Source organism: Esox lucius, chromosome 10 (assembly GCF_011004845.1).
Source record: "Esox lucius isolate fEsoLuc1 chromosome 10, fEsoLuc1.pri, whole genome shotgun sequence".
Lineage (NCBI taxonomy): Eukaryota > Metazoa > Chordata > Actinopteri > Esociformes > Esocidae > Esox > Esox lucius.
The window spans coordinates 6,033,558-6,052,366 of NC_047578.1; the positions used below are offsets into that span (position 1 = coordinate 6,033,558).

At 42.6% G+C, this 18,809-nt stretch overlaps 1 protein-coding gene across 1 annotated transcript; it reads right to left on the bottom strand.

Moving 5' to 3' along the window:
* Window positions 1–15,552: 15,552 nt before the first annotated feature.
* si:rp71-45k5.2 (forkhead box transcription factor) lies at window positions 15,553–16,941 on the bottom strand. The gene is made up of 4 exons (XM_034294828.1): window positions 16,519–16,941; window positions 16,333–16,428; window positions 15,748–16,243; window positions 15,553–15,647 (listed from the first exon to the last, which is right to left on the bottom strand). Exons 1-4 carry the CDS (start codon window positions 16,666–16,668, stop codon window positions 15,553–15,555), a joined length of 837 nt encoding a protein of 278 aa, XP_034150719.1. The 5' UTR covers window positions 16,669–16,941.
* Window positions 16,942–18,809: the final 1,868 nt, after the last annotated feature.

Genomic DNA, 18,809 nt, shown 5'->3' on the forward strand with positions numbered 1-18,809 from the left:
ACTTTTAGCACAAGATGATAAGCTAATTTATTTATTTTAGGTCAAAGAGCGTCACTTGATAAACATTTCGGACTTTTACCTGACTGATTACGGTGTGAAACGCCTGTGTTTGTGTGTGAGAGAGAGAATAGTCAGACACGCCTGTATTTGTGTGTGTGTGTGTGTGTGTGTATGTGTGAGAATAGTCAGAAACAACTTTATTTGTGGGTGTGAGAGAGTGCGCTCTGTTTTCACTATACAGTGGATATAAAAAGTCTCCACACCCCTGTTAAAATGCCAGGTTCTTGTGATGTAAAAGAATGAGACAAAGATAAATCATGTCAGAACTTTTTCCACCTTTAATGTGACCTATAACGTGAACAATTCATTTGAAAAACAAACTGAAATCTTTGAAGGGGAAAAATAAAAAATAAGTATGCATAAGTGTGCACACCCTTAAACTAAAACTTTGTTGAAGCACCTTTTGATTTTATTACAGCACTCAGTCTTTTTGGGTAGGAGTCTATTGGCATGGCACATCTTGACGTGGCAATATTTACCCACTTTTCTTTGTAAAAGTGTTCCAAATCTGTCAGATTGTGAGGACATCTCCTGTGCACAGCCCTCTTCAGATCGCCCCACAGATGTTCAATTGGATTCAGGTCTGGGCTCTGGCTGGGCCATTCCAAAACGATAATCTTGTTCTGGTGAAGCCATGCTTTTGTGGATTGGACTGTGTGCTTTGGGTCGTAGTCGTGCTGAAAGGTGAACCTCCTCTTCATCTTCAGCTTTCTAATGGACGCCTGAAGGTTTTGTGCCAAAATTGCCTGGTATTTGGAACTGTTCATAATTCCCTCCACCCTGACTAAGGCCCCGGTTCCAGCTGAAGAAAAACATCCCCAAAGCATGATGCTGTCGGTATGGTGTTCTTTGGGTGATGTGCAGCGTTGTTTTTGCACCAAACATACCTTTTGGAATTATGGCTGAAAAGTTCAACCTTGGTTTCATCAGACCATAACACATTTTCCCACATGCTTTTGGGGGACTTGATGTTTGTTTTTGCAAACTTCAGCCGGGCTTGGATGTTTTTCTTTGAGAGAAAAGGCTTCCATCTTGCCACCCTACCCCATAGCCCATTGATATGAAGAAAACAGGAGATTGTTGTCACATGTAGCACACAGCCAGTACTTGCCAGAAATTCCTGCAGTTCCTTTAATGTTGCTTTAGGCCTCTTGGAAGCCTCCCTGACCAATTTTCTTCTCGTCTTTTCATACATTTTGGACGGACGTCCAGTTCTTGGTAATGTCTCTGTTGTGCCATATTTTCTCCATTTGATGATGACTGTTTTCACTGTGTTCCATGGTATATCTAATGCTTTGGAAATTCTTTTGGACCCTTCTCTTGACTGATTTCTTTCAACAATGAGATCCCTCTGATGCTTTGGAAGCTCTCTGCGGACCATGGCTTTTGCTCTGAGATGCAACTAAGAAAATGTCAGGAAAATACTACTAGAACAGCTGAACTTTGTCACTTTAAATGATGTGTAATTACTTCTATTTAACATGAGTTTGAATGTGATTGGTTAATTCTGAACACAGCCAAATCCCCAGTTATACGAGTTATACTATTCCAATGCACACTTATGCAACCAGGTTATTGTAAGGTTTTTATTTTTCAGTTTTATTTTCAATTGAATTATTCATATTATAGGTGACATTAAGAGTGGACAAAGTTCTGACATGATTTACCTTTGTCTCATTCTTTTACATCACAAAAACCTGGCATTTTAACAGAGGCGAGTATACTTTTTATATCCACTGTATAAACCAGGACAACGACTTCCTAAAACAGGGAAATGCAAAACTGCTAAAATGCGGACTCAAAAATAATTGGGACATGTTTGTGTGTTGTGTGTGTAGGGGGAGTGCGTGTGTGTGTATGTAGGTGTGTATAGGCATCCGAATGAGGGCCAGGTTTCCGTGGATGGGCCCTAGAAAGTAAAAAAATAACCCACAGACAATCTGATGTCAGTATGCACTGGAAGTGTGTTCCATCAACAAGAGTCTGGGACAATGTAAATACGGTCATGCGGGGTAGTGTGTGTTTTCCTTGTTGTTATCAACATTATGATCTTCCGTGCATAATCCCCCCCCCCCCCCCCCGCCCCATACAAAATGCTCAAATTTGTGTACTTTCAATGGAGGTTCGTAGCGTTCGGTCCGACTGATCGGTGACAGCGCCGGTTATGCATTGCTCTACTGGCTTGATCATCAGCGAAGATCAAGTCCCGCCTCCGTCATCACTCTCTGTAGTGAGATCAAAGGTTTCCGAGGTGTGTAAGAGGGAACATCCTGGGAGAGATGCGAGGAGACCAAATTTTTATTTTGAATTTCTTGAGTGCTTTTCCTTACAGACAGAGTTTCAATGCTTGAGAAGCAAAAAAAAACAACAATAACCAAATAATTGCAGAGTTGAGTAGATCTGGACGGTTGGATGGTCAGCCAGGGTTTAAACCCACAGACGGCCAGTAAAGGGAGAAAACGTATGTCTCTGTTATCTTCCTTCTTCAGAGGAAGGATAGCCAGTAATATCTAAGAGCCTTTTCCTTTTTCCATTTTTGTCACAAAGCAGAAGCTCTTATCCAGAGCCACCTAAAGTTAACACATTCATCTAAAGATAAAGCTAGGTGGGACATATTATTCAATAAAGTAGCTCTTAGCAAGGTTAGTGGAAAAAATACAAGAACAAGGCAAAAGACAAACATTAATTCACCGGAAGCCACATTGTGGTGGGTGGGGTTTGGCTGTTTATTGTAGACACTCAGAAGCTTTGCAGAAGTGTGGGTGTGAATAAGCCTGTGATGATGTCATCACATTTAGGTTTGGACTGGACTAAACCAATCATTGTCTTTCAGGGAAAGCGTGAGGCAACCCCGGTGTAACAACAATGTCTGGTGACTAAGATGCTTGTGACTAGATCTACTATGGGTTGCACAATAAAAGCCGACCAGGTCTTAGATCAGGGGTTGGCAAACTAAGGTTTGGGCCCGAATCTGGCCCTGCGAGGCAATTCCATCTGACCCACGGTAGGTAATAAAATTGTTTTGAGGGGAAGTAAAACATTACTCACCCAGCCCAGTCTTATACATCTGAATCCATATTAAAATTATCTTTGACATTATAATGGAACTACTGAATAGATGTTATAATTATTGCCCTTTTCTGGCCTGCAAATAATTTATGTTTAACGAATTACAAAACAAACGTGGCCTTATGTGGCCCGCGAGCCAAAAGGTTTGCCGTCCCCTGTTTAGATAATGATGTACAATAATAACCCAGTTGGGCTCATTCCATTCATGGAACTTCATTGACTCTTCACTCTTCATTAGAGTATAAAGAACTAAGGTATGAATTGGCCAGTGATCAAGCAATGTTGTAACTGTAATCTCAGGTTTCTCAAACCTGTATTTTGGGGAATCATAAGGGAGATAGATAAGAGAGGGGTTAGGCAGTCTAGACCGGCAGGCTGTTATGCATTGGTCTTATTGCCAGGATGGTTGCCAGAATGGTCTCAAAATCAAACAAACACCAGTAAGTGACAGGGCCTTGTTCCACGTGCCATGGAAAACTCTTTTTTTTTTAATGTAAAACAAAATGCACACTGATGGAACTGAAAAACCAAAAGCAAACTTTTCGACAAGTATCACGCAGGATTTTGGCCGTCGGTCGTAGGGAAACCCAGAAATATGCGTCCACACTTGAGGGAAACTATTCCAATGCAATTGTTTTAAGACTTGCAAAGCTCTGGTGTGGGCTCTGTCGAAAATGTGGCACAGCTATCTTGTAAATTTACACAGCAAAATAATCTAGCTTCTTGAGTATTCTTTGATATGTCTTGTAAAACGTAGCATAATGTAAACTAATCCAGTGAGACTGAATTACTTTATTCATCAATTAATTTATGACTGAATTACTTGACTCACTTAATTCATGACTGTAGTATATTTAAACTGTAGACAATATTTAACTGGGCCGGTTTGTGTCGAAGAATAAACTACCTTGCTAACTTTAATTTCTGTGTCCCTAAATGTTGTCTACCACTAAAGGCAATGTAATGGGTACATTTTTGGGAGAGAGTCACCTTTAGCACTGCCAAATTGCACTCTTTTCCATTTTCAGTACACTAAACATTCCAAATAGGGTATTTAATCTAGATAGAATTTAACATTTCTAGATAAATCTGGTCTGGTGATATTCTACAGATTTCTAGACTTCAACAAAATGTTGATTGACATTCTGCAGATTATAAATAGTAAAACAAGCTAGTCTGGTGTCTGATAAATCAGTCATAATGATGATGATAACAATGATAATTATTATATTAATAGAGACAGACAACTACAGTACTGTGCAAAAGTCTTAGGCACCTAAAAGTCAATTATTTATTTGGATAGTAAGTGTTTATTTGATACAATATATATTATATTATATTAAGGAATTAATATATTATATATTAATTAAAACACTTACTACCAATATAAATGGCCTTAGTTCGACTTTCAGTTGTCCTAAGACTTTTGAGAAAGTATGCCTGACCGTGTGTTTGGGTTGACGATTGAGCTGGTCAGATGTTCAGCAGTGGGATGGCTTGAAACAGTCTCTGAACCTCTTAGCATGAGATCCCATGCCCTGGTACAGTCCCCCAATGAGACCCCATGCCCTGGTACAGTCCCCCCATGAGACCCCATGCCCTGGTACAGTCCCACCATGAGACCCCATGCCCTGGTACAGTGCCCCCATGAGACCCCATGCCCTGGTACAGTCCCACCATGAGACCCCATGCCCTGGTACAGTGCCCCCATGAGACCCCATGCCCTGATACAGTCCCACCATGAGACCCCATGCCCTGGTACTGTCCCCCCATGAGACCCCATGTCCTGGTACAGTCCCCCCATGAGACCCCATGCCCTGGTACTGTCCCCCCATGAGACCCCATGCCCTGTTACAGTCCCCCCATGAGACCCCATGCCCTGGTACTGTCCCCCCATGAGACCCCATGCCCTGTTACAGTCCCCCTATGAGACCCCATGCCCTGCTACAGTCCCCCTATGAGACCCCATGCCCTGCTACAGTCCCCCTATGAGACCCCATGCCCTGCTACAGTCCCCCTATGAGACCCCATGCCCTGGTACAGTCAACACATGGACTTACAGTCAAACAGTCCTATTAACCCATAGATTTCAGTGGGGATAAGACATGCAGCTGGGCATTTACTCCTTCATGGTGCATTTATCTTTACAGTTCTCGTAGGCAAATTCAGACAAGGGATTTTGGATCTGTGGGAAGCATTTCTGAGAAAGTGACTTTCCGCTATACTGTGGTGTACACATGTTTGGAACATTTATTTTTTCCCTTTTTATTTTGATAAATATCAGTGGAATTGTTTATTGTTGTTGATGTACGGATAAAGGGCCAAATTAAGATGACAATATCTGTGAAATTATGCACACTGCAATTTTCTGAATCAGTGTATACAAACCCGATTCAAAAAATGTTGGGACACTGTACAATTGTGAATAAAAACAGAATGCAATGATGTGGAAGATTCAAATTTCAATATTTTATTCAGAATACAACATAGATGACATATCAAATGTTTGAACTGAGAAAATGTATCACTTTAAGGGAAAAATAATTTCATGGCATCAACACATCTCAAAAGAGTTGGGACAAGGCCATGTTTACCACTGTGTGGCATCCCCTATTCTTTTCATAACAGACTGCAAACATCTGGGGACTGAGGAGACAAGTTGCTCAAGTTTATGAATAGGAATGTTGTCCCATTCTTGTCTAATACAGGCTTCTAGTTGCTCAACTGTCTTAGGTCTTCTTTGTCGCACCTTCCTCTTTATGATGCGCCAAATGTTTTCTATGGGTGAAAGATCTGGACTGCAGGCTGGCCATTTCAGTACCCGGATCCTTCTTCTATGCAGCCATGACATTGTAATTGATGCAGTATGTGGTCTGGCATTGTCATGTTGGAAAATGCAAGGTCTTTCCTGAAAGAGACGATGTATGGATGGGAGCATATGTTGTTCTAGAACTTGGATATAACTGTCAGCATTGATGGTGCCTTTCCAGATGTGTAGGCTGCCCATGCCACACGCACTCATGCAACCCCATACCATCAGAGATGCAGGCTTCTGAACTGAGCGCTGATAACAACTTGGGTTGTTCTTGTCCCCTTTAGTCCGGATGACATGGCGTCCCAGTTTTTCAAAATGAACTTCAAATTTTGATTCATCTGACCACAGAACACTTTTCCACTTTGCCACAGTCCATTTTAAATGATCCTTGGCCCAGAGAAAACGCCTTCTGGATCCTGTTTAGATACGGCTTCTTTTTTGACCTATAGAGTTGTAGCCGGCAACGGCGAATGGCACGGTGGATTGTGTTCACTGATAATGTTTTCTGGGAGTATTCCTGAGCCCATGTTGTGATTTCCATTACAGTATCATTCCTGTATGTGATGCAGTGCCGTCTGAGGGCACGAAGATCACGGCATCCGGTATGGTTTTCCGGCCTTGACCCTTACACACAGATATTGTTCCAGATTCTCTAAATCTTTGGATGATATTATGCACTGTATATGATGATAACTTCAAATTCTTAGCAATTTTTCTGTGAGAAAATCTTTTCTGATATTGCTCCACTATTTTTCGCCGCAGCATTGGGGGAATTGGTAATCCTCTGCCCATCTTGACTTCTGAGAGACACTGCCACTCTGAGAGGCTCTTTTTATACCCAATCGTGTTGCCAATTGACATAATAAGTTACAAATTGGTCCTCCAGCTGTTTCTTATCTGTACATTTAACTTTTCCGGCCTCTTATTGCTACCTGTCCCAACTTTTTTGGAATGTGTAGCTCTCATGAAATCCAAAATGAGCCAATATTTGGCATGACATTGCAAAATGTCTCACTTTCAACATTCGATATGGTATCTATATTCTATTTTGAATTAAATATAAGTTTATGAGATTTGTAAATTATTCCATTCCTTTTTTACTCACAATTTGTACAGTGTCCCAACTTTTTTGGAATCGGGTTTGTATTTAATACCATGTAATAATAACCACACATAGAAAAAAACAGTTTTACAATTGATTTGGCCTTGCATGTTCTTGCATGTTCTTTAGCACAGCAGACAAAACCATACAGTCAACCACTTTTGCCAGGATGTGGACTAAAATACGCTGTCCTGAGAAGCTGTGTATTTTCAGTCCATCTTAATCATTTGTATTTTGGAAAAAGTCTGAAAAACAGTAGGTCCCATGACATGCCTTGAGCAACAGCATAAATATATGTCTTCATCCACAACATAAAAAGGTGTCCCATAAGAGTCGAAATTGACCCACTGACCCGGCCGAAAAAGGACATTCTTGCCGCAGCTCATCGCTCCAGTGGATAAGTCGCTAACGGCCGATTGGAGCTCATCCAGGAGCATGCCTGCAGAATCATCCCCAGCACAGTGCAGGTCCTGGATACAAGGACAGTCTAAGCTTATTATCCCCAACTTCACCTGATGAGAGACGAGATACGGGGCTCTGTTAAATGGCGGGGACTGGTTATTTGCCAGCCCGGGGCAGGTGTCAGGAAGATACACTCCAAGAGCCACTCGGTCTCTGTTCCACAGAGCAGGATGGGGAAACATAAGTCATCCATACACTATGCAAACTACTCAACAACAAGTATTTATGTCTCCTGAATGTGCATCTTGTCACTAATTGCTCTTGATTTCAGTATAAAAGTTTTATTGCTTACAGTGCAACATGTATCTCAGTGACCTTGACTAACATGTGGAGATCAGTATCAGCTTAACCCAAAACCCAACCATGATGTGGAAAACATTCCTATCTACCCAATTATATTTTTCCATTAGTAGAGACATTCTTATAATACAGTCTTCTTATATTACAGTGGTTGGGGAACACTAGGGGAACAGAGGGAAGTGGTTGGGGAACTCTAGAGGATCAGAGGGAAGTGGTTGGGGAACACTAGGGGAACAGAGGGAAGTGGTTGGGGAACACTAGGGGAACACTAGGGGAACAGAGACAGGGTGGTTGGGGAACATTAGGGGAACAGAGGGAGGGCGGTTGGGGAACACTAGGGGAACAGAGGGAGGTGGTTGGGGAACACTAGGGGAACAGAGGGAGGTGGTTGGGGAACACTAGGAGAACAGAGGGAGGTGGTTGGGGAACACTAGGGGAACACTAGGGGAACAGAGACAGGGTGGTTGGGGAACATTAGGGGAACAGAGGGAGGGCGGTTGGGGAACACTAGGGGAACAGAGGGAGGTGGTTGGGGAACACTAGGGGAACAGAGGGAGGTGGTTGGGGAACACTAGGGGAACAGAGGGAGGTGGTTGGGGAACACTAGGGGAACAGAGGGAGGTGGTTGGGGAACACTAGGGGAACAGAGGGAGGTGGTTGGGGAACACTAGGGGAACAGAGGGAGGGTGGTTGGGAGACACAAGGGGAACGGGGGGGGGGGGGGTAAAAGGGGGCATTGGCCCCCCAGTTTTGTTTCCACACACTGCAAATGGTATATAAATTAGATATGTCCCCTCATTCATAGAAAATGCCCCCTCAGTAATTTTATCCGGCAACTGGGTCTGACTCGGTGAACAGAAATTATTTGGGTGGGGGTCACTATTTGGGACAGGTGGGGGGTCACTATAAGAGACAGGGTGGGTGTCACTATGGAGGACAACTGGGGGTCAATATGAGGGACAGGTGTGGGTCACTATGAGGGACAGGTGTGGGTCACTATGAGGGACAGGTGTGGGTCACTATGAGGGACAGGTGTGGGTCACTATGAGGGACAGGTGTGGGTCACTATGAGGGACAGGTGTGGGTCACTATGAGGGACAGGTAGGGGTCACTATGAGGGACAGGTGTGGGTCACTATGAGGGACAGGTAGGGGTCACTGTGAGGGACAGGTAGGGGTCACTATGAGGGACAGGTGTGGGTCACTATGAGGGACAGGTGTGGGTCACTATGAGGGACAGGTGTGGGTCACTATGAGGGACAGGTGTGGGTCACTATGAGGGACAGGTAGGGGTCACTATGAGGGACAGGTGGGGTGCCAGACAAACAAGGATTAGAGGATTGCATAACAGTTCCTCTGAAGATGGTCTTTGGTCAGAGCACGAGGACAGGCTCAGACAAATGTAACCAAACAGAGCTGGCGTCTCACTGTCCAGACAAGTCAAAGACAAAACAGATGGGAGGTTGGTTTCGTCCAGCCGACTCCACTAAACATGGAGGACGAGTCAGGAAAAAGCGTCGCCAACCTAACACCCAAAAGTGTTAGTCACCCTTCTTAGTGTGGACAAAATACAGGTGCCTCGGCTGGACAGAGTCTGAGGGAAGTGATTGTGTGGGTGTAGAGGTTACACACATGCTGAACACACAGTCCAGTAGGATGTTTTCATTCCTGCCCTAAAATTCCTTTAAAACGATCCTTTAAAAAACTGTTCTGGATATTTGATACACTTCGTGTTATTCTGTAAGGCTCCACGTACAGCAGGATACGGGTAGATTAACCTGCTTGTGACTGGCGTTAATGATTGTAGTTTGGGGTGGACACTTAGGCATGTGAACATATCCGAAGCGACATGTTGATGAATTCATTAACCCAGCCTCAGAGTCATGAGATGTTTTCAGGTGTTTTTCCTCTGTGCATGCATGCAAACACACACATGCACACACACAGAAAAAGACTCTCAAACACAACAAGTTCACATGTATTACTGCGTTTCAAACCAAAGGTTGGTGTTTTATCTATCATCGTCCCAAGGATTATCAATGGGTTTAGTTTAAGCAGTGATTGATAATATTGAAATAAGACAATGAATAGATTGATAATATTGAAATAAGACAGACTATCAATAGATTGATAATATTGAAATAAGACAATTAATAGATTGATAATATTGAAATAAGACAATCAATAGACTGACAATATTGAAATAAGACAGACTATCAACAGATTGCTAATATTGAAATAAGACAATCAATAGATCTGTATCTCAAAATGTGTCCATGTTACATCTTTTGAAACTACAATACATTTTAGCCCCAAGGATAATTTATTGTGCTGGGAGAGTGGGGTCGGTCCTCCTTCTCCTCTCAAAATGTTCCTTGTCTCCTGCTCCGTTTACACTTAGGAAGACAAGAACCCCTGGACCAGACCTCAGTACTACCAGGCCCGAAAGACGAATAGCTGTCCCTGTCCAAAGTCCTCCTTGTTCTGTTGCAGATCAAGTAACTGACGATACCTGATGATTTTGTCTGCCACTCTGCTGACCATTCTTCCCCCTGATTGCTGTCCCTTTCCTGGTCTATCTGGTCATGCTTCTGACCTGGATTATGTTTTATAGACTCTAGACACAGCCCACATGCATTTATTAGTAATTACAACTTGTACTCTTAAAATGTTCACCCGGCACAGCCAGAAGAGGACTGGCCACCCCTCGGAGCCTGGTTGCTCTCTAGGTTTCTTCCTAAGTTTTAATTCGTTTTTCCTAGCCACTGTGTATCATCCCTGTTGCTGCTTGCTTTTTGGGTTTTCAGGCTGGGTGTTTTGTAAAAGCACCTTGCGACAATGGCTGATGTAAAAGGCTATCGGCTATTGCCAAATATTACCAGTTATGTCAATGTTTGTTTCTGAAATTCCTTTAAGTTACAAAAACCGAATGAGCTACTGTGATAGGCCTATATTTGGTTTATAAAAAATATATGTAAAAGCAATGGTAATGTACTGTCATTCAAAGAATGTGACCTGCGCTTTCGACACAATTCCCGAGGTTATTTTGATTGTGTCTTGATAAGCGCACGGTAGTGGGATAGGCAAGAATTGAACAATGACGTGTCATCAAATACTGTTAACTCGCTGGGTCATCATCATCTCTGAACTGGCTTACCCGTTATCAACAAGGTGTGAATCAGAAGGCGTCGTCCGGACGTGGAAGACGTGCGCAACGTGCGGGTCCTGTGTTTACAGTAATGGGCGGGGCGAGAACCAAGTGCGTAGTGAGCATTTATTATCCTCCTACGTCTGGTCATGTAGCGCTCCTCGAGGAAATCGAATGGGATTTAAGCATGTAAGTGCTTGGTGGTTATGTTTAATGTGTTGAATCTATTGAATTCCTCCAAACATAACAAGTGTATAAAATGCAACTATGTCTCTGCATACGCTGCACATATCTTTAAGAAAAACTGAAAGTTGACAACATTTCTGCCACGTGATAAAAAAGTATAATTTTAATGTTTGTACTGAGTTAAAGTAATAGAACCCCTTGTACAGTAAGTGATTGATTTATCGGAATACTCGTTTCTCTTGAAGTCGTTTCGCTACGGATAATCCTACTGTAGTCCGGGGGCTGTTCCTTGTCATCCTATTCCGTGTCATCCCATTTAGCCACAGTGTTGTGCAATAACATGTTTATGTTTTGATGGATTTGACCCAGTTTTCTCACAGTTCGTATAAGGACAAGAAGGGTTATAAAAAATAAGTAAAAGACTGAAAATAGCATATGAGTTCACTGCAAAAATATTAGATAAACTACAGGACAGCAAACTACTCCACTTGATGTAAACCCACTGAAACAGAACAGCTGTCTTCTGATAAACTGAAGTGGAACATCCACAAATGTCAACAGGAAGAAACCAATGCCATAGTTCTAGCCGTCAACAGGTCAGACGAACAAACAACCAGGAACAGAACACTGCACAATTATTTTTGAATAAGATTCCGTAAGTTATTTGGAACCAAAATGGTTTCTGTGAAAAATCTAAAAATATTCTCCTGTTTTATTTCTGTGAGTTTACAACAAGGGGCCAATCTTCTCTCGGGCTCTGTCCCTCTGTCTGTACTTGTATTGTTATCCCGTATTCCCTGTGTGTGCGCGTGTTACTCAGTCTGTTACATACTTCATCAAACTCAATGGACGGTTTTCAGGTTGGCTCTGTGCGTAATCTCTGTTGACAGGCTCAGTCAGTGGAAAGGGGGTGGGGTTGGAGGGACAGACAGGGGGAGGAGGGGTTGGGGGGAATCAGCTCAGCGAGGTAGGAGGGGTGAGGAAGGCAGGGGGGAGGCTGGAGGGAGTGAGGGAGGGAGGGAGAAAAGGGTGATGACACAATGTAGGTCAGCCATCAGTAATTCCATAGAGTTGAAGCATGCCGTGGCCACCAGAGTGGTGACAGACTGCCCCGGCGTGGTGACAGACTGCCCCGGAGGGGTGACAGACTGCCCCGGCGTAGTGACAGACTGCCCCGGAGGGGTGACAGACTGCCCCGGCGTGGTGACAGACTGCCCTGGAGGGGTGACCGACTGCCCCGGCGTGGTGACAGACTGCCCTGGAGGGGTGACAGACTGCCCCGGCGTGGTGACAGACTGCCCCGGAGGGGTGACTGACTGCCCCGGCGTAGTGACAGACTTCCCCGGAGGGGTGACCGACTGCCCCGGCGTGGTGACAGACTGCCCCGGCGTGGTGACAGACTGCCCCATTAAACAGATGTGGTAAAGAGGACAATGGGACTTTCCTGAAACAATGGAAAGGCGGTGGAGGGGTGGGGGGCATCTTGTTGGCCCTCAAGCAAAACCAGCCTGGTGAGGCTATTGATGTCCACCCGATTTTACTGTATGTCCACGTCATCTCGCCAGCCAACCACATTACAGCTGGAAAGGACGTGGACTACCAGCACTGAATTCTGTGAGCTAGTTTTGTTACCAGCTTTTATAACACCAGGTTTGTGGTTCGAATTCCCACTAGCAGTATGAAAAAGTATGCATTCACTACCGTGAGTGACTTTAATGTAAATGAAGCATCTAACCCTGTTATGTCTTATTCTATGCTCTATTTTCGTGTTACCTATGCCTACAGATCTCTGGTCATTACGCCCATATACCTGGGCCGAGAACAAGGCTTTTCTGACAATAACAATAAATATAATTTGTATAACCGTGACAACCTGAACAAAGACGCCGATCGGTTTTGACCTCATTCAGTGTTCAGTTCCTCCGGGTGTGGTGTCAGCCGTCATACACTTTGGATGAAAAGCAACGTAGTCACATTTTCAAGTAGTTTGCTGAATGACAATATTCCCAACGTAGATCACCTTGTGCTCCTCTTTCATTGGATGGCTATAAAATCACCCACCACCACCTGTGGATTGGTATGGGAACAGGCAGCCAATCGACAACTGGCAGCAAACATCAGACGCTGACAAATGCTTTGCCCCAAATGGCACCCTATTCACTAGTATTGCACTATAATCCATACTGTGGCCTGCCATTTGGGACTCAGGCCAGGTCTCTAATCCAGTCATAAGCAAGCAGAACATCCAAGACCATGCCCTTACAGGAGGATGTTGATAGACTAGGAAACAGTATGTCAGATCCTACCCTCGCCTGCAGCTCCTGTATCTTTAGAACAGTGGATGTGTCAGAACACTGAATACGGTCGGCACCAGTGGGACTACACAACTTACCGGCAAACACTCTCTGGGGAGAGGCATGCGCATGGATATGGTAGTATTGGCCATGAATTGTACTTACTGGCCTGTTGCAGTTTGTTGCTGTTCCAGAAGTGATTGGAGAATCACTGCTGTATGAATTGAACATCAATGTATTAAGATGCTTCAGAACCATAGCATGCATGAATATTCCACACATCAGTATTGCAAAAGTTCTGTGTGAATTCAATTGAGTGTGTATAGCCCTATCATGTCGGCCATCTTGGTGAGTTGAAAGGGCCACGGTTGTCTAATAGATTGTTAGCCCAAAGGCACAAAGGTGCGACCACACACATGTGACACTACTACCCTCTCTTAACCCATCTGGTGTGTAAAAGTCCAAATCAGGTCAGTCGTGTTCAGTCTGGCATTCGCTGCAGACCACTTTAAGGAAACTGAAAACACAGATGTCATTCAATGTTTGCTTACCTTGTTGATGGTCAGGTGGTCTGTCAAGTCTGAATGACATCATCCTTCGACAGTTTCGAGAACTGAAGCAAACACTGAGGTCACCCAAGTCCAGCAAGTTGCTCTGTGTGGTTCCAAATTCATATATGCAATGTTTACTGAAGCCTATTGTTTACTTCAACATGCTCATTTACAATGCATTGCTTCCTTTTTATATCAAGTAGGATTATTTTACACAATACTTGCCTTGTGTTAACTGTCAATTTAAACTGTAGCCTACTTAACAAGCTCCGCCAGGGCTTTGCAGACGGTATTGTTCAAGTCGGACTACTACTGCCATCTAGTGGTAAGTTATTCACATTGTAAGCTGTTACTGTAGCACAGATGTGCTAGTCATAAAGGATATAACCAGACCGGTATCTTAACAGTATTCTCTCAAACGCTTTAGCAATGGGGAATTGCTGTTGGCAAACAAGCTAAAACTTCAACTAAAATACAATCTATGGGCTGATTGAATTCCTTGATATTCGTTACTAATTAATCGATGCTCTTCACAAACAACTTAGTTTTAAAGCAAATGCCTCACCCGCATTCCAATGATTTTCACCCCATTTAACAGTTCGATTGTTTTAGAAAAACGGGGTAATTAAGAGGTTGACTCATTTGCATGCAGTAGACCAAAATGTGTCATTGTTTTCACTGGGGTTCAACAATGGACACTTAGAATTCAAAGCTTTGATATTGCTCGTCAATTAACCGTCCTTAATGGACAAGCGGATTTGAGCGGAGGAAACTACAGGAACCTTTAAAAATGTCCAACGAATCTAAATTATGCTTTGGGTTAAATTCAGCTCCCCGTTTGTGTGGTCTAAATCATGAAGTCTTTCAAATAGCCTATACAAGTAAATGTTCTACAAGATCATGTTATTGTATAATTCCATCAAAATACTGTATTACTGTTTATGCCATCAATTAAAAGGCAAATAAAACAATGAAATTCAACTGAATAAAGAGTGTGTTCGTTCAAATTACACACAACTCTCCAAATTACTCATCCAGCTTTCTGGAATACCACTCTATTCGTCTATTCGTCCCATGCATGTACCATCGCATGACAGTGAACCCAAACACTGACGCCAGAGTTTACTCAGAGGCAGAAAGTGGAACGTTCTTGGCTGGCAAGTGAATATCCAGATTTAAATCAATTTAACAAATGAATTTAGCCAAAATTATTTTCATCTGATTATTAAGGCAATAACAACACCAAAAAAATGGCCCCAGTACAGGGCTAGCAGAGCCTCATCAGAGTTAAGACCCATTGTCTGGTGGGAGTCAATGGGTGGTGTATCTAAGGTACATTCATATTTAGGACATAACATTTAACAATCCTCTTTTGAAGCTTACATTGTGGAAAATTATAGCATAGTTACAGTAAATGATGTCTGGGGTAATATAAACAGGAGAATATTCTGCACCTCGAAGCCAGTTGTTAAATGAAACAACCTACCAACTCCCGAAGAGGTAAGACAAGTGTACAATTATCTTTAAAAAAATATTTCTCTGGTTTATTGAAAATGCAACAACAAGTCAAAAGTGCACAATGATGAATTTGGTCGGGTGTTTACAATAGTAAATAGGGAGCAGGATTGTCAGTAGCCCACACTGGGTAGCCGACTTCACACCTAGAAAAACGGTCGGAAAAACAAAGAGCAACGCCGGGTCTAATGTAGACCGGGTAAGAGGGCTCAGAGCCCATGCGCATCATATTAGGGGCTATTCTACCACCGTTGACGGGGTAACTTTGACGGGGTATCACGTAGCTGGGGTAACTTTCACCTGGGCAAGGAGCACGGCACGTCTCCACTGGTGGACGGTCCCAGCTCATCCCTCTCTTGGTTCCCATACCACTCTCCGCGCACAAAAGCACTTGATCCGTTGGTACGCGGGACACAACTGACAGTTGACGGGCCTGTGGACACAGACGTGAACTGCCGGTGTTCAGAATGGAATCGATGGAGAATGAACTGGTGAACTTCCCCTCAGTTTTTCTCTGGATTGGAGCGCAGTCAAGTTCTTGTGTGGGCGAATGGAGGCTGGCAGTGCGATCTGTAGCCTCGAATTTCCTTTCCCGTGATTCCTTTCTCACTTTGGTGGACAAATCAGGAAAGTGGTCTAGAATTCCCTTGAAGTTGCGTCGCGCCATCTTAGCTGTAATTCGACTCTCGTCGAATTTCCACAGGTTCTTTTTTGAATAGGTCACATATGGATCGGCTGGAACCTGAAATATAACGTAAAACGCGGTTAACTTCATGGGTTGGTGGGTTGAATAAAAATGACTGGAAAACGTTTCTAATGGTGTGGACATACCTTGACAAAACAGTCATTGGATGATAAGCAAACACGGATGTTGTTCTCGATGCCCTTTCTGTCTCCGGAGATGAACGCTTCCAACCTGTCCATCAACTTCAATGAACATACCCATGTTAGCACGTCCCTTTAATTAATTGTCAGTTAAATACTGATTACTAATGTGTGTAGTTTTGTTTTTCTTACCTGAGTAAATGTGAGCATCTTTTCGGGAGAGTCCTGAATTACGTTAGCAACCAGTCCCAGGTAGGTAATGCTCTTATTCTTGCCATAGCGTCGGTGCTTCCTTTGTGGAACACCGTTGGATGGAGCTTGAAGAGAGATTTTCTCGGTCATGTCTGTATCTCCTCACACCGAAAAGCCCTGATGTCGACAACCTCAGTGGAAGTGTGGCCTTGGAATCATGGAGTCCTACCTAGAACTCGGTTTATATGTCCTGACTGAACAATAGGGCATCAGAAGGTGTGCATTCCAGGTTATCTAAGACGTTTTCATATTCGGAGGTGCTAAACGGTTGGGGCGTGGCCCTGCCTATTTTCCGTCACTGGGACAACAGGTAACCTATAATGCATGGGACATTCAACTCTGACCATACGAGAGCCTGTTGGTTTTCTGTTCTACCACAGGATTAATTGCATCCACCTGTCCCAAGTCTAAATACCTTTCCGATTAGAGGGTTGACATGAAAAAAAGGAGTGGAACTGGCTCCAAGGTCCAGAGTTGAGTTTGAGGGCCCTATAGTGCCCGTTAGGATTTGGCCAGTAATAAGAAGGTCATTGGTTCGGATATTGTCAGTGTGCCTTGAGTAAGGAACGTAACACCAATTGCTAATTTGAATGGTTTTGGATTAGAGCCTCTGTTTAAAGTGATTTGTTTAGGTAATATAGTTACCTAAAACAAGCCTGTGTAATTATTTATCATTAAATAAAGAATTGTATGACAAATGTGCCCGACTATGAACTTAAGATATACTTCCCTGAACTTAAAGCGTTTGGATAGGCTATGTGGTGTTTCACGCCGCACGTTTTGCGGACTGGTCGTTTTTCGTTCAAGTGATGACAACGCGTTCTATAGGCCCAATGTTTTTTTAAATCATTAGATTTGGCTTTTCTTCCTTCCCAGGGAAATATATATATTCTATTGACATGAACGTTTTGAATCCAACTTCCACTATTTTCATACGTTGTCAAGACAGTTTTTCAGACAGGCTATATATGTATCATATAAACCAAATGTGGAATGTATAATGCATGTTCATATATATACACAATAACATATAGACTAAGTATACCATATATACTTCTCTGGGCCACAGTTTGTATTTTGCTTAATAATGCTAAGCTTTTCCAAGTCCGATGGGAGATCCATCATTGGTAATAAAAATTGCATATTTAAACTCTTTTGACGCAACATAGGCTACGTCTTCAAATGTTATAACTTGAAGGCGGGCCATTTCAAATGAAAATGTAGCCACTGCTAACCAAATTGATGAGTGCATGTGAACAAAATCAATGAATGACCAAATCACATGTAACTAACGAAATTCTATTTATTTCAGGTGATATTTACGTTCTAAGCTGTTAGTGGATGTTTGTACAGGCTTTGTAAACAAAACTGATGAATGGATCATTTTCACGATGAGATACGGTCTAAGGTCATTAAGTAGGCTATACAACTTTAATTGTCTGATTTGGGTGATTTTAGAGGAGCGGCGGTTTTTTCAATAATTCAAAGGTCCTTCTCACATTCCAATGCTTTTCACCTACTCATGACTTCTATTGTGCCACAATGCGTCCTTTTTAAACAGCGACTCCTTAATAGACCTATGCATTAGAGATTCACAGGACAATAACATTGGAATGTTGTGAAGCGCTTCCGTGTCCTGAATGCACACTCACTGGTGAAGTCTAAGAACTACATGACCGCAGACGTGAGAAATAAATTAGGTGAATGTTTTGCTTTCTGTTTTGTATTTTGTTTTATGGACATCATTGTTTAGGTGCTCTCCATCAGATGGATACAATGTATTATAATAACATTTTAAAGGTTAAATTAATTTGTTTCGTAAATATGTATTTTGTATATATTGTTTTCTTATTATTGCATTTTCGTTAGATTCCACTCCTTAAATAAAGTAACATAAAAACGTATTTGAAAATTTTAAGCATTCAAGGTTATGGCCGTCTGAAAAACAAATAGGCTACATAATGTTGCACGTAAATTATATTTATTTAATATATAAAAATATATATATTGGACAGTTGAAATTAAATTATTATTATATAATTGGAATGTGGTTAGTATCACAAATCTGAACTTCCAGGTTATTTATGGTTAACAGTTTCCAAACATTATCTTCTAAAACAATGTCGAAATAACCAAAATAATTTGTGTCTATCCAATACTAAATCCACCATCTTTTGGCGAGCGCATAAACGATTACATAAAGGACAATGTATAATATATTCAAAAGCACC